Source organism: Cinclus cinclus, chromosome Z (genome assembly GCF_963662255.1).
Source record: "Cinclus cinclus chromosome Z, bCinCin1.1, whole genome shotgun sequence".
In the NCBI taxonomy this organism is placed as follows: Eukaryota; Metazoa; Chordata; class Aves; order Passeriformes; family Cinclidae; genus Cinclus; species Cinclus cinclus.
The window spans coordinates 36,840,840-36,865,932 of record NC_085084.1 but is presented as its reverse complement, the minus strand read 5'-3'; the positions used below and the strand labels follow the sequence as shown (position 1 = coordinate 36,865,932).

At 44.0% G+C, this 25,093-nt stretch overlaps 1 protein-coding gene across 2 annotated transcripts; it reads left to right on the top strand.

The window, feature by feature from the left end:
• The first annotated feature begins 2,721 nt into the window (after positions 1-2,721).
• CORO2A (coronin 2A) lies at positions 2,722-23,206 on the top strand. 2 transcript variants are annotated; one of them, XM_062512851.1, is made up of 12 exons: positions 2,724-2,924; positions 7,949-8,065; positions 12,944-13,093; positions 13,612-13,791; positions 14,628-14,744; positions 16,977-17,081; positions 17,427-17,523; positions 19,259-19,371; positions 20,459-20,549; positions 20,837-20,863; positions 20,999-21,108; positions 23,075-23,206. In XM_062512851.1, exons 1-12 carry the CDS (start codon positions 2,724-2,726, stop codon positions 23,204-23,206), a joined length of 1,440 nt encoding a protein of 479 aa, XP_062368835.1. The 2 variants fall into 2 exon arrangements, with proteins under 2 accessions (XP_062368836.1, XP_062368835.1); XM_062512852.1 differs by having other exon boundaries at positions 2,722-2,924; positions 20,837-21,108.
• Positions 23,207-25,093: the final 1,887 nt, after the last annotated feature.

Sequence of the window (25,093 nt, the reverse complement as noted above, 5' to 3'; positions counted from 1 at the left end):
ATGGAAACTCCATAATGTTATGGGCAACCTGTGCCAGTGTGGGACAACGCTCACAGAGAAGAAGTGTTTCATTGCATATAAATGGAGTTTTCTGAGTTTCAGTTTGTGCCCATTGCTTCTTGTTGCTGGGCACTGCTGAGGAGAGACTGATTCTGTCTTCTCTAGTACCTCTTCTGAGGTATTGGTGTGCACTGATAAGATCCTTCTGAGCTTCTCTCAGTGAAGAATCCTGTCTTTCTCAATAATTCCTCCTTGTGCTTGGTGACTCCTTTCTCCAGAAGAGGCTTGAAACTTCAGACCACACACTCTCTCCCAACTAAAGAGCAGTGTGGCTAGAATCTCCTTGCAGCCAGGGAATTTAGTTCTTTTTGGAAAGATAATAATCCTGCTGTATGAAGCAACTGCTGCATACTGCTGCATCTGGACAATGCAGTGATTTCCACCCCCCCCCCCCCCCCCCCCCTTGATGTGAGTAAACCTAACCAGTAAAACTGTAATAAGCATGAAGTTGTTTGAGATCGCTGCACCTCTGGGGCTGTTTGGGAAGCTAGCCAGTTGCATATAACCTCAGCTCGCTTTTTGCTCACTTTTTGTGTACATCCTTTCTTCCAAGATCAGCTTTCAGGATTGCTGCTGTATTTTTCAAATAACTTGCATTTCTTTGGCACAGGTGACTATGTCTATGAAAGATGACTATGAAAGTAACTGGTGATCTGCCAGGACTGTTACAGGCATGTGTATTTGTCCAAGGTGGGGTTGGGTCTGAGCTGTCAGTAGAATTGGGAGGAGGCAGGAAATAGGATAGAACTTGGGTCCTGGTACTGTTCACAGTCCAGATCTTCCAGTGTGACACAGAATGTGAACTTTGTGGATCTTTGTATTGATGGGAGCTTGTAAAACTCCAATTTGACTGCCCAGTTTCTTAGCCTTTGATAGTCATTCCAAGGGGATGCAATACCATGCCAGCAACATGGACATTCTGGTTTAGAATTGCTTAGACCTCTGCTTGTCAGGTGACGATGTACTTGGCTTCCTGCCATTGAGTGCATGTATGCTTTCCTTCACCCTTCAACCATGTGAGTGAGCTGTCTAAGCCTTGCTGTAGCTCAAAAGCTACTTGGTTGTGTTCTCTTGTCAAATTGGATTATTGTTGATCCACTATCACTGATAATACTGTTCACCAAATGCACATTGAGGAGGTCAATACGGGGCAAAACTGTGCCCTCTGCCAGTACTTGCCTATATTCCCTGCTGTAGTGTGAGGTGCTCTTTCACCCATAATCTTCCTGTCTGATCTGCATTTCTTTTCATCTGGGCAGTAGAATCTTCTCCCACACTCACTATGCCTTTTGCTCTCTAAATCTTGTGGGATCTGGATTTAATAGTCTTAATTACCTTTTCTGACCAAAACCGATAGTTTCCTACTTAAAAATAGCCAGTTGAAGGACAGAATTCTACCCCTTTGCTCTCATGAGACCCCACCTGGAACAGTGCATACAGTATTGGTGCCCCCAACATAATAATGACATGGAACTGCTGGAGCAAGTCCAGAGGAGGGCTATGAAAAAGGCCTATGTTAAAAGTACTGTGAAGGCAGGCTGAGAAAATTGGGGCTGTTCAGCCTGGAGAAGAGAAGGCTGCAGGGAAACCTCATAGCAATCTTCCAGTATCTGAAGGGCTCTACAGGGAAGGTGGAGAATAATGCTGATTCAGGAGGTGTAGTGGTAGGACAAGGACTAATGTACACAAATTAAAAAACGGGAAACTTAGGTTAGATATTAGGAATAAATTTTTTACTGTGAGGTTGATGAGATACTGAAACAGGTTGCCTGGAAAAGCTGTGGATGTCCTATCCCTGGCAGTGTTCAAGGCCAGGCTGGATAAGGCCTTGAGCAACCTTCTGTAGTGGGAAGTGTCCCTGCCCATAGCAGAGGGACTGGAATTAGATGGTCTTCAAGGTCCTGTCCAACCCAAATAATTTTGTGATTCTTTAGCTCTAGGATTTTATGAAATCAGTTGCATCAGTTCCATTAAGCCTCACTGCTCTCTGTGATTCTTACGATTAGCATGCTTTATGTGTCATTTAAACACCATTTAAAATGCTGTCTGTCAGAGGGCTGTAGTGCAGTTACAAATTAGACTCACATAATTAGACACACACAGAACATAATTGTCTGTGAAAAAAAATATCAGCAGATGATTGTAACTATTCCTATGATCTGTCAAACTTCTTTTTTCTGTTTCATGTTGGGCAAAATTTAGAATAAGTTTTGGTCTTAAACCACCTGAACCACCTAAACAAAGCATGCATCAAGATTGGCTTTACACTCACCATCTTTCATGCTTACCCAAGATGTTGTATTTTTCATGCTTTCTGAACTCTTATCATACCAGAATTCATCTCCTCTTAAGCTTGCTGCCATGAAGCCCTGCCCCAGTGATAGGGATGCTGCTGGCACATGCACAGCCCAGCTGTGTGGAGATGCTGAGAGCTGTCATTTCTTCCCCACACTCTCCTCTCTCCATCAGAGATGTGCATCAGGTTTATGGTGAAGGGTGAGCACCAGAGAAAACCACATCTACAGGTTGCCAGCTGAGGCTTGGTGTGAGCAGCCCAAGTGGGGAGGGTGACCCTGTGGTGGGGAGAGGGGTGTGGGGTTCTGCAAACCTTGCCAGGATAGCCAGACCTTAAGCCTTGGGACGTTGTGTTTCTCTCCCTACAGATGTCGTGGCACCCACAGTACCGCAGCTCCAAGTTCCGCCATGTGTATGGCAAGGCTGCCAACAAGGATAAGTGCTACGACTGTGTGCCCATCACCCGCAACGTCCACGACAACCACTTCTGCGCCGTGAACCCCAGCTTCATCGCCGTGGTGACCGAGTGCGCGGGCGGCGGCGCCTTCCTTGTCATTCCCATCAAGCAGGTGAGCTCCCCAAGGCGAGCTGGCTTTTGAGAGCGCATCAAGAGGCTGCAGGAGGGACAGGCTTTCTAGGGAGCTAGATCGCAGAGGATATTCAGTTCATGCTGTGGCCCAAATTGCAAAATGATGGAAGAGGCCCCAGTTGTCCTAGCAGATGACTCCCAGCATGTGTGTATTTATATGTCTTGTATTGCTGCTTGCAGATTTTTAACACCTTGCTTCATTTTACAACTCATTTGCCTTTCTTATATAATCAACATAATGTGCTGTTCAGATGTTTGTCTCCTGGAGAAACTGCAAATGGAAAAGTATTTAGTGGATACAAAGGACAAAACTAGAAAGATGCTATAGCAGCATGGATTCAGCTTTGACTAAAGGAGAATATGGTATGTTTTGTTCTACTGTCTCCTTTGTGAAAGAATGGAGACACAGTTGTCAGGCAATGAAGCTCTTAAATTTCAAGCATTGATGCTGTGAAGACATCTCTTTCAGAAACAAATTCCATGTGTATGAGTTTTGATGACTTTGGATCTGATGAGAGGGAGAAGCTGGCTGTCTGATGTTTATTGCTTCAGTAAAATTAGGCATGCACTGATGTGGATTAATTTCAATATGAGATTATGATCTCTTTGGAATCAGGACAGAACAGATGAAAGGCAAAAGTTCAGCCTTTAATTAAAAGTTAATGGATGGTGTTATTGCAATGCCACTTCTTCAATATATATTTGTTAAGGATGAAAGTGAACTGGTTGTGCTTGAAGAGCCTAGCACAGTTTCCGGCCCTTCTGGACTTTGTTAATTCCTTCCTTCAATACTGGTGTTGTTTAGAGACTGTCCTTCTAAAATTAACCACTACCCTGTTTTTCTTGACTGAGTCACTTCTGCCCCCGCAATGATGGTCTGTTGAGGCTCAACAACTTGTCTTTATCACAGAACTGCATCTGTAGGCAGACAGCTGTTGACTGTGGGATGTGGTGTGGGACCACAAGCTCTCAAAGTGCTGGCAAAAGTAGCTGAAGGTGCTTGTACTGCTTACCATTAATTTTTCTGTCTTCTCACCTCTTCTCAGCCTGGCTAGTCTTTGTAGTAATTTTTCCTTCTTACACCTGCTTATACACTCCACCCAGTTCTGAAATACTGCATGCAGAAATCAAAGGCATGGTAGAACTAAAAAGATACAGAAAAGGATAATTAAAGTATGTCAATGAAAATATGAAAGTACTTTCATGTGAGGAAAGACGGCAGGTCAAGCCTCAATCAGTCTGGGAAAAAAGGCAAATGTGCAAGATGTATAAAGCTGTGAGGAGCAACTCTTCTTGATTTATTTGGTGAAGGGGATTCTGAAGACCAGAGAGCAGACTGTTAGCAGCAGATATAAATGGTGCTGCAGTTCAGATGTGGGGCTCACTGTTCTGGATGCTGATGAGTTTGGAAGAATTAACAGCTTCAAAACGGAGCTGTGGAGAGAAGTTGGTCCCTTGAGGGTTAACCTTTGGTTGTGTATCAGGGGAATTAGGTACTTCACACAGCTGTTCTCTGAATACCAGTTCCTGACCTATGCTGGGGGGCAAAGCAGCCCCCGACCCCAGAGAAAGGAATTCCCTGAGTCAGGACCTAAGATACCTGCTACTTTATTTTGTTTGATACACTTCCAAAGTGGTACCACCTGGTGCAAAACAGAAACTTTTGACTTGTGCTTCTGATGGTGTGTTTTTTTGCAACTGCCATCTCCCCCTGTGAAGGTGAGCCATGGCAGCCAGTGTACTGAACACTTGGCTTAAGCCCTCGGCTGCCAGGGCATCAAAGGCAGCCTATTCTGGAGATGTATCTGGCACAGTATTGCCCTCTTACAATGGAAGCTGGCTGTGGTTATTTTGACTGGATCTATGAGAAGCAGACACATCCCAAGTGTGATAAAGTGTGAAGGATGAGCCCAAGAGCCCAAGACCCAGGATGTCAAACATTTGGTCAAAGCAAGAGACAGTAGCCAGGACAGGGAGGGCTGCATTTGCTGAGAAGGATGAACAACCTGTTCAGGGAGCTGTTCTTGTCCCTCCCTTCAATGCTTTCTCTGGTTCATTGTGCATGTGTTGCTACTAGAGGGGCTGCCTGTCTAAGGATGTCCTTGAATGAAGCCTCAGCTTTGCTCTGTGGATTTGCACCTCCTTGTACTCCTCTGCTGCTGAGTCATAGAGACCAAGCTCTCTCATCTCTCCTTGAATAAATAGCACTTCTTTCCTTCTGTACCAGTCTTCTGAGAGCCTGGGGGTGAGGTAGGGATGGGGACAGTGGAGGTTATGTTGAGAATGAGTTCTTTACCTTAGATACAATCCTTTCAGTGGGCCTTTGCATTCAGCCTTGTAAGAAATTAGTTGAATATTTGCCACCACTTCGGAAATGGTCTGTTGCAGGGTGTGTCAGTGACTTCCTGGTGAATATATGCCACTGAAACCAGCTGGGTGGAAGGGCAGCACATCTCAACAGAGAGGGAAGGGGCTGTAGCCACAGGGGCTGCCTGGTGCCCAGGACAGGCTGTGTGACTGTAAATCCTGCAAGTTCAAGGAGACGTGAGCTCAGTGACTGTAACTGAGAGATTAGCTGCTTTCCCACATGTGGCCTGGGTGTAGATGTGCTGAGGAAGTGCATACACAGCATACCAAGGAAAGATCTTGACTGGGAGGGAAATTTTGAGGCCTTCCTTTGAGAGATGAAGTCCTGCCTTTTTCCTTCTCTGATGACCAGACTAGGTTGTGACTGCATCTGTCTTTTCCTCTGCAGCAGAAGGAAAGGAGAACAGGGTCCCAAGAGAAAGGAGATAATTTCTGCCCAGGTCTGCAATCTCCAGTCTTTCAATGTGTCAGCACCAGGTGTGAAAGAGAGGACATCTGTGGCTATGCAAACCTCCTAGACACAAACTCCCCTCCCATCTCTCTGGCAACAGGGATTGTAAAATGAAACTGATGATGTCCCCCTCTGGCTTTAGGTAACTGACACATATGTGAGCGCTCTGCTGGTTCCCTTTAGGGGCAGAGGTGGGGCTGACCTTCCTCACAGTAATCTACCGTGTACAAATCTGCTGTAAGTGTTTTGATAGATGTTCTGCTAAAAGTGATAATTGTCAGTGAGCTCCAAGCTTTTTGGAAATGCTAGAATTTTAGGAAGGGAGTGGTTGAAAAACTGCTAATTTTCAAGCTCTGAAGGCAACTGTGGAAGTCAGGTATGATTTCATGGAATTACAACACCTCTAGTTACTGAAATAGTTTTTGATCTGTGGAATGAAATTTCCTCCAGCAGTGAAGATCTTCACTTCCACATGCAGATGTGCATCTGAGACCCGCAGCTCTAGCTTTATGCCATGTATGGTTTGTTGGCTCTTGGGGGTTCATGTGTGGTGAGTCCTGCTCTGTCCCAGGGCTTCCAGTGGGGCAGGTGAGACTGGCGGGTGGGAGAACAAAGGCTCCTTTTCCAAAGCCTGTTGGGAAAGTGGGAGTGGGGTAAGAAGGCTTTGAGGGATGGGTCAGGCAAAGTGGGCTTAGGACAGACTGGGAATCTCCCAAAATGGAGTGGAGAGCAGACAGGCTCTGGGAGTGGAACAGATCCCTGTGGATCCAGCTGTCCACCCCTTTTAGCTGTCATCTTGAAACCAAGTTCTGAAGCCAAAAAAAGGACACTGTGGGTGGAGGAGTGCTTCTTATTAAATGCCTTTTACCTCTCTTCTGCCTTCCCAAATCTCTTTGCATTGTCGCTGTTGTAAAAGGGAATTGTTTTAGACTGTAGTTTTCAAAAAACACAGTCTTTTACATTTCAAAGCCCTTTGGATGCTCAGTTTAAAGCAGGTTAGTCCCAGTTTATGCAACAAACTTACCAGTGAAGCCAGAATAGTTACACACTGGTGTCCTGTTCTGTATTCAAAATTGCAAAAAAACCACCAAAATTTAAAAGCTGGGAAAATTACATCCTATCCACAGTCTGGTTAGGGATAGCAGTGATTCCCCTCAGCTCTCCTCTCCTAAGGGCCACCTGTGGAGAGGTGTAGGGAGTAGTTAATCTACAGAAGTGTCTGCTTTCTAGGAGACCACACGTTTGCAATCATTTTGGTCTACAGTTTTTCCATGTAGGAAGCAGTAAGATGGGCAGCACCATCAGCTTGCCATCTTGTCTCCCTTCTTAGATGACTGAATTTTGCTCTTGAACTGATGCCTGGGGTGGTTCAGGGGGCTCCCCATACTTCTCCTGCTTCTTAGAGAGAGAAGCAAGTGTTTCTTCCATGTTAATAAAATCACTGCCACCCTTTCTACCATTTAAATATTCAGACTCGACTCTGTAGCAGAGACCATGCCAGCAGTGTGGGTTTATTCAGTGCAAGACAGTCCCCATGTGGCACAAGGCTCTCAATACACCTTTGGGCACTTGGTGTGGGATTTGTACAGGTGCAGATGCCAACTAAACGTTTTTGTTTTCTTTTTTTTTTTTTTTTTTAGTCCAGAATGCTGATTGATTTTTGGTGAATGGCTGCATTTGAGCACCATCAGAGAGAAATAGATAGCCTGCTGAAAGAAAAACTTTGTAATTTGTAATTAGTATTGCAAATACCTTTTTGCTAAACCCAAAACCTAAACAATTTTTTTTGCTGCTTGTAGGAAATGTCTTCTAAAGCACAGTTTGCTGTTGTTTGTCCTCCATCAAGTGATCTTTAAAAAAATACAGAAGATTCACCTTATTCATAGATGTTTCTCTGCCAACTTATGTTTTGGTGTCTGAATCTAATACTGTCTTCTAATACACATATAGGCATGCACAGAAATTTTTTCACAGCAGCATGTACCAAAGAAGGCCTGGGCAGTCTTTCCTTTCTTTACAGTGGTATCATCAAGACTTGACTATCAGGAACAGCAAAACCCCTGACAGACAGCACCCTGGGCATTTGGAGAACAACAAGCAGAAATAAGTTTCTTTCTGGAGCTGCCATGAAAAGGTTCTATAATTCCATGGCTCACCTTAGGTTTGATGATTTTTTTTTTTCCCAGACAGGAAAGCTTGACCCACATTATCCCAAAGTGTGTGGGCACAAAGGAAATGTTCTGGACATCAAGTGGAACCCATTCAATGACTTTGTAATAGCTTCATGTTCTGAAGATGCCACAGTAAGTTTTCCACCTTGTACTCTGTGTTGGTACTGGGCTAATGTGCTTTTTGCAGAATGAAGTTAAAAGAAACCAAAAGCTCATGGATGAGATGTGAAAGCATGCATATGCTTATTTAAGAAGTCAGGTAAGAGTAAGATTATTTTCTTTCTCCTGAGTTCAGACCTGTGTGATGCCTTCCAGGTGATAGACCAAATCAGTGTAATGAGGAAGATCTGTTTTTTGTGGGCTTGTGCCTATTCTTGGTGTGTTTGTGTGATAAAAACAAAATATGAGTTTAAAAGGGAATAGCTATCCAAGTTTAAGCTCTTTAAAACTCTGTCTTTACTTTAGAATAAAAGCTTCAATACAGCATTATCTGGACCAGCTCTTTCAGATTAATTTCCCGCAGAGCAAATTTGAACTTGTTCCTGCACTCAGTTGCTCTGTAAAGTCAATGCTGGATCAGTGGTGGTGAGGAATATGCATTGTACAGCGCTGCAGTGGGCACTTTGGATGAAGTTAATATGGTTAAGATGCAGACACTACAGCAATTGAAAGATTCAAGTCATGTTTGTAAGGGACAATTTAGCTCATATCTACCTCCTGGACTGTCACTTTCAAAAGGTCTTGTAAAAAGTGTGATGTCGACATCATTGATAGCAAGGACATCTGACTAGCTGCCATGCTTTTTTCCAGAGTTCCCATATGAAATCTCACTGGGTTTATTCTCACTCTGCCATATACCATCAGGGAGGTTTCTCCTGACATTTTCTCCAGCTCTGGCTTGGCTCGCATGCTCTGCCATTTTAGTTCTGTCAAAAAGTCACTCCTGATTATACACTTTTTAGATTGTCTTTCCTGTTTAGTGACTTGTCTTTGCTTGTTTGGATATTCTTCTGGCTTTTTTTTTTAAAGCTTCTTTCAGTTTCTGAACTGATTTATTTTATCCTCCAACCTGTATGCCAGGTTTTCATGCTGTTGCAGGAAGTATGGCATGGCTTCCTTGTGGCAGAGGAAACTGCCTTGGTCACTCTTTTGAGCCTCATATGAGAAATGAACACAATCTTCAAAGCACCCCACTGCAGCTACAGAATCACAGAAGAATTAGTGTTGAAGGGGAGGTTGGGTGATTTCTTTCACCACCTCTCTAGCAACCTGTTCCTGTTCTTCACTCCTCCCGTGGGGAATTTGTTTCCTTCCTGTGTAGTTAGTGACTGCTGTATCTTGTCATCCTACCCTGCATTTCAAGACAGAGCCTGGCTCTATTTTCTCAGTAGTCTTGCAAGTATTGAAGGCTTTTCTCAATTTACTCAGAAGCTCTCTCTTCTCCAGCCTGAGCAGGCCTATCTCCCCAGCTTCTCCTCACAGGGTGAAGTGCTGCAGACTCCTGATCATCCTGGTGGCATTCCTTGGACTCACAAGTTTATTAGCATCTCTCTCTCATCATCACCATCTCAGTGGGAGGTGCATGCAAAACTGGATGCATTATCCCCAACTTTCCTTTCCAGTTTTCTCCAGAGACTTCACACTGGATCATTCCTTAGACTAAAGAATGGAAACATGGATCATGTCACTGTTTTCATTACAAAAGCTGTTGCAATAGGTCTGTCTGTTTGTGACTGTACACTCTTTTTACTGGTCTCTCATCCTCATCCTAGCCCAGGAAATGGTACCTTAGGTGTCCTCTGCACTGTGACATGGTGTAGAGGTATCTCCTCCCTGCCTGCTAAGTGGCAAGGACAGCCAACTGTGTTTATTGGTGTGACTGTCTTTCCTGATACCTCATAGCTAGAACTTGGAGGTCACTTCCTGCAAGCCCTGCTTGGGAATTGGTTTGCTTCAGGCCTTGTTCAGATGAGCTGGGAAGATCTCTAAGGCCACAGATTCTGTGGCCTCACTAGGTTCTTCTTCCAGGTGTTGAGTATCCTTCCAGGGAAAATGGGATGCCTTTGATCTCCAGACATTGCCAGATTGCCATATACATCCATTGCCTTTGATGCTTTCCTTGTGTACCTTCAAAGAGTTTGGCTCCATCTTCTCTGTGCCTTCATGCTATGTAGTTGAAGGGCAGCCAGAGACTGAACAGATTGTTTTCCTTCCAGCTCTCAGATTTGCTGTGCTACTGTCTCCTTCTCATCTCATGTCTGCTTTTGGACTCATTCTGTGGGAATCAGCATCTTACTTTAACCTGGTCTGTTCTGGAGAGCTCAGATTGGACACACTGTTGAGACATCTTCACAGCAATACTTCCTCTGTTTTAAGAGAAGATTGAGAAAGGCTTTTTGGGGGTCACAGAGGTGTCCAGCACTTCCACTGGGCTGGACATGAGAGGAAAATCTGTCCTCCCAGTTTGTTGGTGTTCTCTTCCATTTCTGAGCATTAGTGAGCCACTAATGCAAGTAAGACTTGTGTGCAAAGATGCAGCTAATTGCTTACTGGGCTGGGCCTCCCTTTAAGGAAGGCTGCAGTCTTCTGAGTAGATGATAGAAATTTCACTTCTCCCATATTTCTCAGAGGTTTCTTGACCATTAACCAGCCTTTCTGGAGCTTGCCTTGGTGGTACTGCTGTTACCAAAACTTGGTAAAAATAAAAACTCCTTAACACTAATGTAGCATTAAGAATCAGACATTCTTTATTCAGCCGAGGTGATGCATGAGGGGATATCTCCTCTGAAATATCATGCATGATAACTACAAAATAAACTCCTGTTTAGATACTATATTTTACATACAAGTCACTGATTCTTCCCTGAACAAACATACATATAATAATAATTTCCCTCAAATCAGTAACATATTTTCTTTCCCTTTCACACATCCATTCGTCTGTCCTGGGGATCTCTTTGGTTGTCCCTGGTGGTCGGTTACTCCCAAAGTCATACTTGACTGCCTGATCAAGTGGTAAAAGTTGGCACAACTGGGCTGGTTGCTTTGCAGTTCTTCTTATAGAGTAGGCATTGTGCAGTTCCACAGGCTAGTGGTTTTTGAAGAATAGGCATTGTTTTAGCCTGACAGGTGCAGACAATTTTTCATTTGGCAGCACTACAGCTATCTTTTGTGGCACATAGCTGGGGCTATGTAGAATGGTACTTCTGGGCATGGGAAGGATTGTTAAGTTCCCTGTGAACACTGAGTTCCAGTTCCCACTGCTGTTTCAGGCAGGCTTAGGACTGAGGCCAAGGCAAATGGCTAGGGGCTGAGAGTTTGAGTTTATCCTCTTACCCCTTCTGTTCTTCGTGGCAGATCTTCAGGCATGAAGAGTTCAACTTGTTGAAGATCTGCTTCCCTCTCATTAGAGGGGCAACCCTTTGCCTTTTACTTCATTTTATCAGGCTTTCTTAAAGATGTAGCAATGTAGACAGCTTGTTCATTCTTGGATTGTCCATGCTTGCCCTGCATTCCTGAGTTCAAGACCTGCTTATTCTGCACACTAAAGAAGTAGCAATTTCTGCCATTTAATGCAGCCTGAGATTCCAGCAAGGTGCTTTTCTCTGCTTTTATCACCAACGATTTCACAGCATAAGGAGTGGATGGTTCATTCTAGGCAGTTCTTGTCATCATGAATACAACCTATTTTTCCCTTTTCTAGTCTATCAGATCCATTCCTTTAGTGACAGCTGTTGAAATTGTAAAGAATCAGTCAATTTGATTGTAAAGTGTGATGTTTTCTCTAACTGCTGTGGGCATTCATGTGAATACGGCTGAACTCCATAGCCTTTATGTTTCTGGTGGACTTGATTCCTTATTGGGATAAACACTGCTGAGAAGAGTGCTTATGATGTTTTCCAGGAGGTCCAGAATTTGGGTCTGCTTCTTATTTGTCTTAGAAAGGAGTGATCATCATCAACCAAACAGCAGGAGACTTGGGCAGCTCTGGCTGATTTCCACAAACTATGTTCCAAAGAGAATTTTTCTTTTGCTTCAGGCTAAGAACTAGAAAAATTATGACACAAGCATAGTAATTTTCATTGAGCCAAAGGATCAATCATCAGTTAGCATCCTAAATATTTGTGTTCTTAGGGTTGATGTGAGAAAGACTTCTTTTATACCCTCATAGGTTCAGCCCCTCTTGCTGGTTTCCTCTATAGTTTTCTTCCACTACAGGAGGACATAGCATTTCTGTCTTCATGCAGCATCCTTCTAGAAAGACCTGGAGCTGTAGGTGGGCCTGTTACAAGACAGCACGCTCCCAGTGCTGAGTGACTTCAGTGCAGTGCTGCCCTGTGTCTCTGCTCAGGGTGTCTGCTTTGAGGCCACCTGTGTGGTGTTCTGTGAACTTTGGCAAATGGCTGTGTCATTTACAAAGTGTTCAGCACCAGTGCAGCTTTCTGTGAGACACATTTCTGTAACTGTCGCCTGGCCAGGGGGGTTCTCAGTTCTTCTGCCAGGTGACAATGAATGGATCCTCAGGACCAGGATGAAGAGGGTCAGTAGAGCAGGAGAGGATTGAACTTGGATCAATCACTGCTATAATATCATAGAATCATGGAGCTATTCTATCTTTTGGGACTCAGATTTGCTGAGATTGTTTAGCTCAGATTTGCTCAGAGTTTGTTAAGAGGCAAGTTCTGCAAAATCAGTGGTTTACTTCTATCTCTTGGGAATAACTTTTCATAATTGTGCTGGCACGTCTAGAGATTGGATTGCCAGATTTAAAGAAACCCTGCTAGGACTGCTGTCTAAAGGTAGAACATAAAGAGAAATCTTCAGGTCCACAGAAAAGTGAAGATACAAATGACAGTGACAGACAGTGACAGAACAGGCTTTAAAAAAAGCCAGGTGCATTCCTATTCACTACAAAGGGAATAGTAATTCCAAGGTAGTCAATAGCTATTGGTAAATTCCAAATTAGCTCCTTCTCAGGAATCTCATGAAGACTCATCCTGTGCCATTCAGGTTAAAATCTGGGATATCCCCAATCAGTTGCTAAAAAGAAACATTACCACTCCGAAGAAAGAACTTCTTGGGCACGCTCGAAGAGTCGGTCTGATTGAATGGCACCCCACAGCTGATAACATTCTCTTCAGCTCTGGCTATGATTACAAGGTGGGTCTGTGCTCCTAGGACACCCTGTTTGGCTGGGTGTTTTGAAATTTGTTTCAATTTCAAGCTGTAAGACGGTACTAAAGATTTTGGAAGCTTTCTTCAGGGGGAAATTCCATGTTGACCCAAAGGCAAAAGGTTATTGCTTTAAGTTCAAAAGTACTGTCTAATTTTCCAGTCTTGTGATGAACTTCAGTCTACTCTGCACTTCTCATTTACTGAATTGGATACAGCATGCAATGCCATCCACTTTTCTTTGTGCTAGTGCTTATATCTGCACTGATGTTGTCTACTTTTATGTATAAAATGTAGCAGGAAAGGAAATTAAAATATTGGACATTCTTAGCTGACACTGATACATGGCTGTTAGTATCAGGAATTATTTATCAGGAATTATTAGTGCTGGAGAGCAATCACTTATGATGGTAAGACCTATACATGTAGAGAAAAGATGAAGAATACACAAAGTGCCTGGTGTGTGAGGCAGAAAAGGGCTGATTTTTTTATTATTTTTGCTCCAGATAATGATCTGGAACCTTGATGTCAAGGATGCTGTTCTTTCAAAGCCAGTGAAGATTCTTGATGCTCACAAAGATGTGGTCCTCTCCATGTCATTCAACACAGATGGCAGTCTCCTTGCCACTGCTTGCAGGGACAGAAAGATACGTGTGATAGACCCTCGTGCTGGAACAGTGCTACAGGTAGGTTGGGTTCAGAGGTTTATGGTCCATCTGATATCATCTCTTGGAGTGCTTCCTCTCCTGGGTAGCTGCATTGCCGTAAAAGACAATGCATCTGTGCCCTGCATTGCCCAAGACACTATATGGTGCTGTTCCCTTCTGCTTTCCATGGAATGCTTGCTGTCATTGTTGAAAACAGGGATTTTGTATCTTGATACTGTGTTCTTTGCTCCTTGAAACCTTACTGGGATTGTATTGTTTTCATAGGTGCCTCCTGCAGCCTTCTGAGGGACATTATGGGAGGGAATATAGAGATCAGGTGGACAGGTGGATGCAAGTGTACATTTGTCATTTGTCCAAATTATCAAGGTTGTTCTTGTCCCCTGAATTTTGTTGGCTAATTGAAACTGGTTGCATTTTTAAAGCTATTTCCACAGGTTTGTGTACATAGAAAATCCTCCCTGCAAATACTGGAGACTGCTGTCTTGCAAATATGTGAATCAATAGTTAGGGAGGTGAGATTGGCTTAGCTGGTCAGAGCAGAGTGCTGATAACACCAGGATTGTGGGTTTAATCCCCCTGTGAGTCATTTGCTTAAGAATTGGACTTGGTAATTCTTATGTGTCCCTTTCAACTCAGAATACTCTGAGTTGATAATGATCTATGGTTGAGCTTTTGGGAATGATCCTGAAGAGTTGAGGCCATTTTTTTCAGATGCCTGTGAAATCTGCTTACTATAGTTCAGCTGGGCTGAACAGATCTTTCAGATGTGAGTGAATGAGAGTTGTCATGTCACACGAAATGTAGCTATGCAACAGATGTTGTCTTACTCATGCAATGTCCTTTCTTTTCCACAGGAAGGAAGCTACAAGTCTCACAAAGTAAATAAAGTCTTATTCCTTGGAAACATGAAAAAGCTGTTTTCTACTGGAACGTCTTGGTGGAATAATAGGCAAATTGCATTATGGGATCAAGTGAGTTGGACCAAAAATCTTAACCATACCAGCTTCAATTTTCTCTCTTTTGCTGTCACTTTAACTTTCCACCTGCCACATACACAAGAATTGATTTATAACAGCAATTCAGAAGTGATCTGTCAGATTCCTGAAGGGTATATAAGTCTTACTGCTGTGAGACCTGAGTTTCTGGAGAAGTTCTCAACATAGAAGCCTAAGAGAACAAAGTGAATGCTGTGCCCATGTCTTGGTTTTGGCTGGGATAGAATTAATTTTCTTCTTAGTAGTTGGCATAAGGTTATGTTTTGGATTTAGTATTGAAAGCACACTGACATTTGGGGTGTTGCTAAGTAGTGCTTACCATAAGTCAAAGACTTTTCAGTGTCTCATGCTCTGCCAGTGTGCAGGTGCACGAGAAACCGGGAGGGAGGATATCCAGGACAGCTGATCTGAACTGGCCAAAGGGATATTCTATACCATAGAACGTCATGCTCAACTGGGGGGAGTTGGCCAGGAGCCATGGATTGCTACTCAGGGACTGGTTGGGCATTGGTCAGCGAGTGGTGAGTGGTTGTGTTGTCCATCACTTACTTTTCTTGAGTTTTATTCCCCTCTCTCCCTTTTCTTTTAATTGCAATTGTTATTGTTCTGTATTTTGCTTTTTTTTTCCAATTACTGAACTGTTCTTATCTCAACAATGGGTTTACCTTTTTCTGATTCTCTTCCCCATCCCACCAAGGGGAAGTGAGCAAATGGCTGTGTGGTACTTAGTTGCTGACTGAGGTTAAAGCACAACAGCCCACTACAAGAAGAAATTGTTCAAAGGACCTCTGTGTGGTTACTGTAGTTCTGACTTAGTGTGGCTCTTACTGGTCTTACTGGCAAACTGGTCCTGGTGCTGGAAAGAGAAATGAGCTCTAGACACAGCCTACACAGATGAAGCCCTCAATGAAGAAAAGTGTGTCGGGTTTTTGATTTCTGGTGATTCTTGACGGTAGAGTACTGAGGTAGTGCTTAACTGGTCTGGTTATTTCCAAGACATGATCTCCTGTCAGGATGGCTGCTAGCCTTATGAAACTCTGCTCTCATCTACCCTTTCATGTGCAGTGAGATGTTTTTCTTTGTCAGCATCTGAGTATGTCCCTTTGCATCAACCACCATGCAGCACAATCTTTTGTCTCTTTGTAGTGCTTTGTTACCAGACAAAGCTGGTAGACCAGGCCTGTGATTTGCTATGTTTTGGCTATGTTTGGATATGGCTTCTTTGCATATGTGAGAGGCAAAGCACTATGCTGCTGTCTGAAGGCTTTCCACAATATTAAGCAGTGCTGTGACACTTCATCGGTGTCATGTCAGGGTTTTTACACGCTTGGTTTAAGAACACAGCGGGAAGATCTGTGAGGCAAGGTATGTAAAGCCTCCTTAGGAACAGGGATTGGCACAGGGCCTGCCCAGCAGGCCTCTTTCTCAGGTCCACACCCATTTTTGCATCTAAACAGCTCTGGCTTACTGCATCCTGCAGCAGGTCAGTTCTGCAGGAGAAAATGTGCCTTAACTCTATGCTAAATACATGTTTATGTGAGAATTGCCACATGAACAGCCATGGGACACCAGAGTCTGCCCTGTCGGTCCTCCCAAAATCACTCCCTTCAGCAGTGCAGGGATAGCTTTGTGCAAGACGTGCCAGCTTTGCATATGGAGTGTCGTGCTGTGTCCTCCTCCGTGGCTTACCTGCCAAAGGCCAGTGGGAGGTTCTGTCCTTGCAGCAGGCACCTCCCCACTGTGCAGTGCTGAGGCTGCTTGGCTGATGCAGACTGCTCTTGTGGGTGGTGCACCATTGTGAAAGTACGGCTTTGACTAGAAGTTTTGAGAGAATGTGAGTAAAATTCAGAGTGAATTTTACGCCAGTGATGCAGGTGTACCCTGAAGGCCCCTTCGTCTCCTGAGGTCTGGCCCATGTAGAGGCAGGCAATGTTTCTTACTGTGTCTACCCTGAAATGCCATCAGATGCCTGAGGTGTTGCAGTGGTAGGAGCTGATGTCCTGCCCTGATGTCAGGGTGTGGGACAGAGCACCCATTTCCCACCCACAGAGCTTTGCAGCAGTCTGTGCATGGCCCCTGCTCGGGGCTGTGGGTCATCACAGAGCTCTGCTCACATGCTGCTGCCCGGTGGGGTTCAGGTGAAGCATCCTGGACTTGAGGTGACTGACAGGTGATTGCATCTGACTCTTTTTCCTGTGTCCTGCCCAGAATGACCTTTCTGTGCCTTTACTGGAGGAAGATCTGGATGGCTCCTCAGGACTACTGTTTCCCATCTATGATTCTGACACACACATGCTTTATGTGGTGGGAAAGGTAAGTGCTTTCCACATCAGCAAGTGCAGGCCTGTCTGATTCTGCTGTCAGCCTGTGTTGTGACGTACTGAGGTCAAAGATGCTCCTGAAGCATGTTAACCTAAGGATATGAGCAGATGGGGTGGGGCCAGAGGATGCTTCATCATCAGACCACATTTACCATGTCTACAGATGTACCATGTTCTGTTCTAACCTTCATCTGGGTCCTAACCTTCCTGTATAGGAATTTGAGGGTAAACATTTGGTTCACTGTTGATCCTTCATGGCTTCTTGGGCCAGGAATTCTTCTTAGACTGTCTTGCTGAACAGCAGAGTCTGACTGATGTTGATTGTCTTTGCCTTTAGGGTGATGGAAACATACGGTACTATGAGATAAGCCCTGAGAAACCATACCTGAACTACCTGATGGAATATCGTTCTCACTCACCACAGAAGGGAATAGGTGAGTGGCAGGATGCCTAATGATACAAGAGGATTGTAACTTCTTTATTTTAGAGGCTGCCAAAGTCTAGGACCATCCAAAATACCATTTAGAAAAGGGAATGTGTCAGTTTCTTCCACACAGGTTTGCAGGTGCTTACAGTCAGCTTGGCCCAGCTCACACAAATATGACAGGTGGTATTACAGAGTCAGAGCTTAGAAAGGGCCTTTCTGACCAGCAGACCATGGGCTGGGAAGTTTTATTGATCACTCCTGCATCTCCTCTCACATACCTGGTCAAGGTGGAAAGGAGGATATTGTGGGTTTAAAGGTGGAGAATGGTCCTTGCCATTTGTCTGTCTGCTTGAAGATTTTTGTCTTTGAGCTCTATTTTCATAATTCCCACTCTCTGATTTCTCTGGTACCAGATGCTTCACAGCTTAATGTCTTCAATCTTTTGATTGAAGTCTACCTTCTTTTTAACTTACATTTCCTATTTAGAAATAGATCTACTGTGATTAAGTCACCTCTCCTCCCTTGGAGACCCTTGCTTATAAACCTGTACTACCCACTGTTTAACTAATTCAAATCACAGAATTTAGCTTTTAGACCTTATTGTTAGCCCTTTCTTGAACTTTTTTTGGCCTACTCTTAAGAGTCATATTCTTCTACATGTTTCTAGGATCATTAACAGCCCTCCTGTTACTACCTGTGGACACTCCTACTCTTAGAGGACATTAGTACAGATATTTGGCAGCACTGAATTTTGTGCCTGAAGGTTGCCTTCAGAAAAAAATTAAAAGGAATATATTATTTAAAACTTAACTGCAAGATTCTCCTCATTATTCAGTTTTTATAATCCTTCCAGTACAACATCCTTATTTCTCATTGTCATAATCGCTTTAAAAATCATTTAATGGAAAGTAAGTGTACAAGTGTTTTTAAAAGGCCTAAGTGAATCATATCTACTTCCCTAACCTGCTTTGTTCAGCTGATCAAGCATCCTGCTGGGGTTATTGTACTAAACTTCCTTTTCCATAATACCAAAACAAAATACTGTGTGGAAGAAAGGAGTTTAGATTTACTTTTAGATGAATGCATAATGTAAGGGGCAACAGACCTGCTTGTAGAATCTACTGTTTAACAAAGTCACTGGGTATTAGCAGAAAACTAAGCTTGCCATGAGGCAAGGTCTACAAGCACAGGTCTTTTGTTAAGGGAATTGATGTGGATATAGCTTTAGGCTGTACAAACCAATGGGAGAGAAACCCACTGAGGTTGTCAGGTAATTAGAGATGTTGTGTGGCTTAGCCAGTCCCTAAAACACAAATGGACAGAATAGATGTTCACACCTTTCTCATTCTCATTTCTCTTTTGGGACAGTGGGGAAGGATACTTGCCTGGAAGGTATTTCAGCCATATATAGCTATTCTGATGTTGTTTAGGTGTCCTGAAGTCCCTTCCTAGTGATCCTGATGCTCTAATCCTGTGGCATCATCTGACAGTTCTGTTCTGTTCTGGTCACTCTATTGGAAGCCTATTAGAATGAATAGGGAAGAGGAGGCTTAACATGAAAACCACACACCCTTGTATGTGACAACATGATCTGACAGAAAAAAATAATTTAGTCTTCTCATTTGTGCCACTGAGCCAGTTCTATGGCTCCTTTCATTGTTTGATGACCCTTTTCACATGGCTAATGATATTAACTTTCCTAAGGAGATTTATACTCTGTTTATTTCATGCTCTTCCCCCAGGAATGATGCCAAAGAGAGGTCTTGATGTGGCAGCTTGTGAAATTTTCCGTTTCTACAAACTGATTCCAACCAAAAGTCTGATTGAGCCCATCTCCATGATTGTGCCTCGACGGGTAAGTCAGCCTCAGGGCATGTTCATATATGAGGCAAATATCAGTGTTAAAGTGAGGGCACTAGCTCCTCTCTGTGACTCTTGGGGGCAGGAAAGTAGGAAGAAAGGGAGATTTTGTCTCTCCTGGCATGAGGGACATTGCTGGAGAGTTTCTGGGGCAGCCCTGCCAACAAATCCTATCTAGGTAGCTCAAGAGTTAGGTCTCTGTTTAATATCTGACTTTCCAAGACATGCTTCCAGGTCTCTTAGATGTCTGTAAACTTCAATAGAATCTGTTTGACATAATGACAAAAGAGGGAGAGGGGTTGGAACGGATGTTGGGTGGCATAAAAATCTCGTTGAATGAAGAAGAATCACCCTGGTAGAACAGGAGCGATGAATTAATGGGTCTCTGCTCCTTGGTTAGAGCTGTGTTACAGACTGTTGTTCTGCAGTATGTAAGACATTTGTAAGACATTGCACTGAGGGTGATATATGAGTAAGTCTCAAAGCTGGTGTCATTAGAAAAAGAAACAGGCTTTGAATCTGTAGCTAGCCAAGGTAGCTCCTGTGTGACTGTGTGAGATAGGTACAAGGGAAATGTCACTACTGTGCTCTCTACTTCCAGAAAGTAGAACATAAAAACAAAGGCATGAGTTCCTTGAATTCAGAGACACAAGAGAACTAATGCTCATTCCAACTCCCAACTAGGTGTGTTCCTCCAGCTTTATCTCCTTGGCCATTTTCTGTCAGTTAATAATCAGCTGATGCTTTGTGACTTGTCAATCCTTTGTATCCATGTATTCACTCTCAGGAACATGATTTCATGGGAGATGAGTTGGCCTATGTCAGCCTCCCCCTGTCTGAAGACCTTACCAGCATTAATTAAATTAGGCCTTCAGATGCAATTCTTCTGAGTTGAGGTGAAGAGCAGAGAGGTTCAAAGCAGGTGAAAAGACTTTATGCCTGTGCCAGTGAGTGGTCATGACACTCCCTGGGCTGAAGGGGAATAAATTGATTTCTCAATAAATTGATTTTCTCTCACAATCGAGAGGTCTTTAAGCAAAATTTCACTGATACAGTTACTCTGGACCTTTGTTTGCTTCCAGTCAGAATCATACCAGGAAGATATCTACCCCTTGACTGCAGCAGCCCAACCGGCACTGACAGCACAAGAATGGCTCAACGGGATTAACAAAGGTCAGCACATGGAGAGCTCCCCTTCAGCTCCCCAGGGCTTGGATAAGCTGCTTCCAGCTCTCTGGCCTATTGCCTGGCAGAGAAAGAGGAAACAAGGAAAAGGAGAGACGTAGTAAATATGGCTGAAAGCTAAAATAACTTGGTGACTGTAAATTCTGGAAGCTCCTCCCGTTAGGTGCTTCCATGTTGCTCTCTGAATTCATTGCTTATGGCTGGTTGTTTGAATGAATTGCTTACAACTGATTTCTGTTTGTTTGTGAGCACTCACTCATTTCCTCCTTCACTAGGGCCTCTCTTGGTATCCTTAAGACCAGGCTCTGAAGTTGTGAATTCCCTACCACAGTTTCTTGAGCCAGAGCCAGTCACAAAAGCTACTGACTTGAGCCAGCAACAGGGAGGGGGAGGAAGGATGTCACTGGAGGACAAGCAGAAGCCAAGAGAGATTGAAGATAGCAGAAAATGGCTGAAAGTGGAGGAGAAACTGCCAAAAAATGAGCAAATGTGCCTCTCCAATGGCTTTGACATATTTGAGTGTCCACCACCAAAAACTGAAAATGAGGTATGAATGTCTGGGGTGAAGCACTGGGGCCATGGGGGAGGCCCAAAGCCAGATGACAAAAGGATGCCATTCACATGGTGGCAATTAAGTGAGGGTTTATTTTGCAGGCCTATGTTTTGCAAGCATCTTTGTTTTTTGTGGTGGCAAAAGCTCTGCCTGCCCTGACTGCCGCATAGGAAGCAGAAATATGGCCCAGCAGCACCCCAGCTGAGGGGGTCTGGAAGGGAGGGGACAGTCAGGGTTTTCACTTTCTAGGCATTCCTGCTGGATGGCTGGCTGGGGACAAGGAGGTCCTTGTGACTTCCAGTTCTGGGTAGGAGAAGGGGGCTTATGCAGGATAACCCTTTGATGAGAACTGCAGTCAGCAAGCCAGGTGAGCCATCAGGGATTCCTGTGAAAGGAGTGGGTGTACCTTTGGTGCATCCATGTAGTCTTAACTGCCTGACTGTATTTTGGAACCTGACATGAGAAAGAGTATGCCTCTGCAGCTCACTGGTGAGGGACAACTTGTTAGTGCAGTGCTACTCAGGTTGGCTGCTGGCTGCTGGCTGCTGCATGCACCTGGGAAAGGCTCTAGAAAAGATCCTGGCAGCTCCATCATCTGTCTTCAGTCATGGAAAACCACCTCTCTGTATAGTAATCAAAGCTGGCACAGTGGTACATCTCTGGTGGTTTGTCAGCCTCCCACTGTTGTCAGCTCAGGGACATTTTCAACCACATGCAGTGTGTTTGCTTTTAGGAATCTTGGAATAATTTCCTTCCCTGTGAGAAACAGCTGCTCACTTAAAAATTTTCAAACATTTATTAAACCTTAACAAATGCAACAAAGGACTGAATAAGGAAAAAGAGCAGTGCTGGGAGTGTGTAACCAATCACCATGTGCTCGCCCAGAAAAATGTCTGCTCTGCCTTTTGTACCCCTGGTGTTGCATTGGGCAACCCTGGCCCCTCCCAAAGTCTGCCAGTCAACTCTTCTTTGCTGTGCATTATGGAGACTTTCTTCCAACTGGATTGGAGGTGAGGTGTTGTCATGCCTGCCTCCTAGTAACAAGCCTGCCCTCCTCCCAAATGCCCCATGCAAAGGGCATGTACACGCCCTCCCTCCACATGTCCTGGCAACCAAGGCTGTCCAGTGACAACAATACAGGGGTTGGAAAGTGGACTATAGGGAGAACTGAGGAAGTGCAAACAACAGACCACAATAACATAACCATATATCAATAGAACTTCTCTTAACATACACACAATATTCATCTCTGTCTTGGTTTGAGAAGACAGATGTCCTGTCTAAGGAAGACAGGAACCTCTCTTGAAATGGAAAGTGTAAACCCCCTCCCTCTGATTTACTATAATTTTGAAATTAAGGAACTCTCAGGCATAGATATGGGAATAGGAATAAAAGTTCTTTACCAGGAAAATTAAAATAAAATACAGTAATACAAAAAACCAAAACACTGACAAGAGTCAGAATACAACCTGACACCCTGTCAATCAGGGTGTTGGTAGCAGTCTGATTAAATGGTGGCTGCAGTCCTCCTGGAGTGACAGATGTAGTTCTGTTGGAGCAGTGGTCCTATTAGAAGGGTGCTGTTTTCCTTTGAAGGTTCTGTGATGATGTGGAAAGATTTGGTTTTCAAAACCAAATTAAAATAAAATACAATACAATAATACAGTCATACAAAAAAATACTATGCTCTTCCCAACTGGAAGAAGAAAAAGGATCTGCCCAAGCTAAGAGAATGAGATGTGGCAGATCCAGGAATTTAGACTCCAAATACTTTCTGTGAAACACATGCAGTCACAGCCCAATCTAGTGGACAATGTGAGCACTGCTGATGCTGTCTATTGGTTGAAGACTTCCTCCTTAGATGTTTCTCTCAGAAGTGATGTGACAGCTCTGGTGGCATTGTCAGGTTAAGACTGTGTTTTCTTAGTGTAAAGTAAATAAAATGTGTGTTTTCTTACAGCTTTTACAAATGTATTACCGGCAACAGGAGGAGATCCGCCGACTACGTGAGTTGGTAATCCAGAGAGATGTCCAAATTAAACAGCTGGAGCTGGAGCTCAAAAATCTCCGCACGAACACAGGCAATTACTGAGGTTGCTGGCCTGCAGCTCTTTGTACCCCTGGACACAGGGGGAGACTCCAGTTCCTGCAGACAACTCCTCCTAGGTTTTTCACTAGGAGTAAAATTGATACTTCAGGCAGCATGGACTTCCCTGGCTTGTGGTGGTCACATTTCCCTAATCGTCACCAGACAGTTTTTGATGGATTTGCTGTGCTTCTTCAGGCTCCCCTTGCTTGCCTGCTCACCAATGTCAGAAGCTTGTGTGTTAATGCTAGTGAGAGACTTTGGAAAATCTTGCTCTTCTGGTCTTGGAGAAGCTACATGTTAAGCTCTAGGAATGACATGTTTTGCTGCCCCTCCACATGACAGGAGAATGGGAGACTGAAGGCAGCTGCCAGCTTCTTTTGTCACCCTGGGGCCCAGCAATGTGGCTCCTGTGGCTGCTGTCCCCTTGCCAGAGGGAGTCCACTCTGCTGAGCTTCAGAGGCACCTCTAACTCCAAAGTGATCCTTAGGCACCCTTCTCCCCTCACAGCCTGGCTCTGCTCCAGGTGGTTCGGGAAAGCTGTGGCTGCCCTGACCAGGTGCTGGGGATAGTCCCGCTCTGAGTGGGAGGCTGCACTGGGGGTGCCAAGGGCCGGCACTTCTGTGATAGGAAAAGGAGAGTCGGTGTTGGAGGTCCTACTTTAAAAAGTTGATGGTGTGAGCTAGTTCTCACCAGAGAAGCTGAAGAGTCTCTGTGTCCTGTGAGTCAGTGGCCTTCGTTCCCTCTTTCTGCCAAAGACCAGCTGCAGTCAACTGGGGTTCATCAGAGATACAAGGACATTTAAACCTGCACAGTGTTGACAGTGGGAGAATATGCCAAGAGGGTTTAAAATGATGGGTGGGAAGCTGGACCCCCAGCCCACTGCAGGCATTTCAGCAATGGTTCTGGAAGTGTTGTGTCAACCACAGTAAGATCACAGGGCTGTGGTCAGTCATGAACAACCAACCCTCAAGGGTTACTGGACTATCACTTGCCCTTAATGCCTGCAGCTGCTGCTTCCTTAGCTCCCAGGTGCCAGCACCATGTCCCATTCCTACAGCCATCTACAGATGCAGCTTCCCTCTTGCCAGCTGTGTTGTCCAGCCCTCTGCATCCTCCTGGGCTGCTCAGCCTTCTCAGCCCTGTGGCCTCACTGATCTGTGCCCTTCAGCACCAGCTCTCTGGCTTGATGCTGGACCTTATGGAGATGTCTTAAACCCAGGCAGGTCAAGCAAACACTGTTTAGTCTGTAACTGTACACCTCTACTGTGGCACACAGAAATCACTGAATCAGCTAGGCCCAGGGGATATGTCTAGGACACATCCTTGTCACCAAAAGCATTTTGGCTGCATTTTTTTTTTGCTTATTTTTTTCATATAAAATAAATTATTTAAATTATTTCCAAAGTAAAGTAATTTTTCCAGGGGATTTTTACATCATCTTGAGGACTGTTTCTTTGTTATTCTATGACTGACTAGCATAGAGAATGCTAAGAACTATGATAAAGATAAGAACTATGGTTCTTATCCTAGGGTTGTGTTGATTTCAGCATTTATGGAAAAGAAGGTGCTTTCATTTAGGCCTTGGTGAGACTATTTAATCAAAACTTCCTTTTTAGACAGTATGCCTGTAAAAGTGTGGACTGTGAAATGTATTTAAATTTGGAGCTTAACTGCAACAACTAATCTTTCACATGGAAAAAGCCTCAAGGAAATGGAGTTATGTGTTCATGATCTGTGCCTAAATAGTCTTGACTGATTATTCTAACAGTTTCTAGAACTCCTAAAAGCTTTGTAAAAAAACTGTTGAACATGGGGATAAAAACCAAATCTGTGCAATGAAAAGCAAATATAACTGAATAATAAATATATTTAGAGTTTTACTTTTTGATA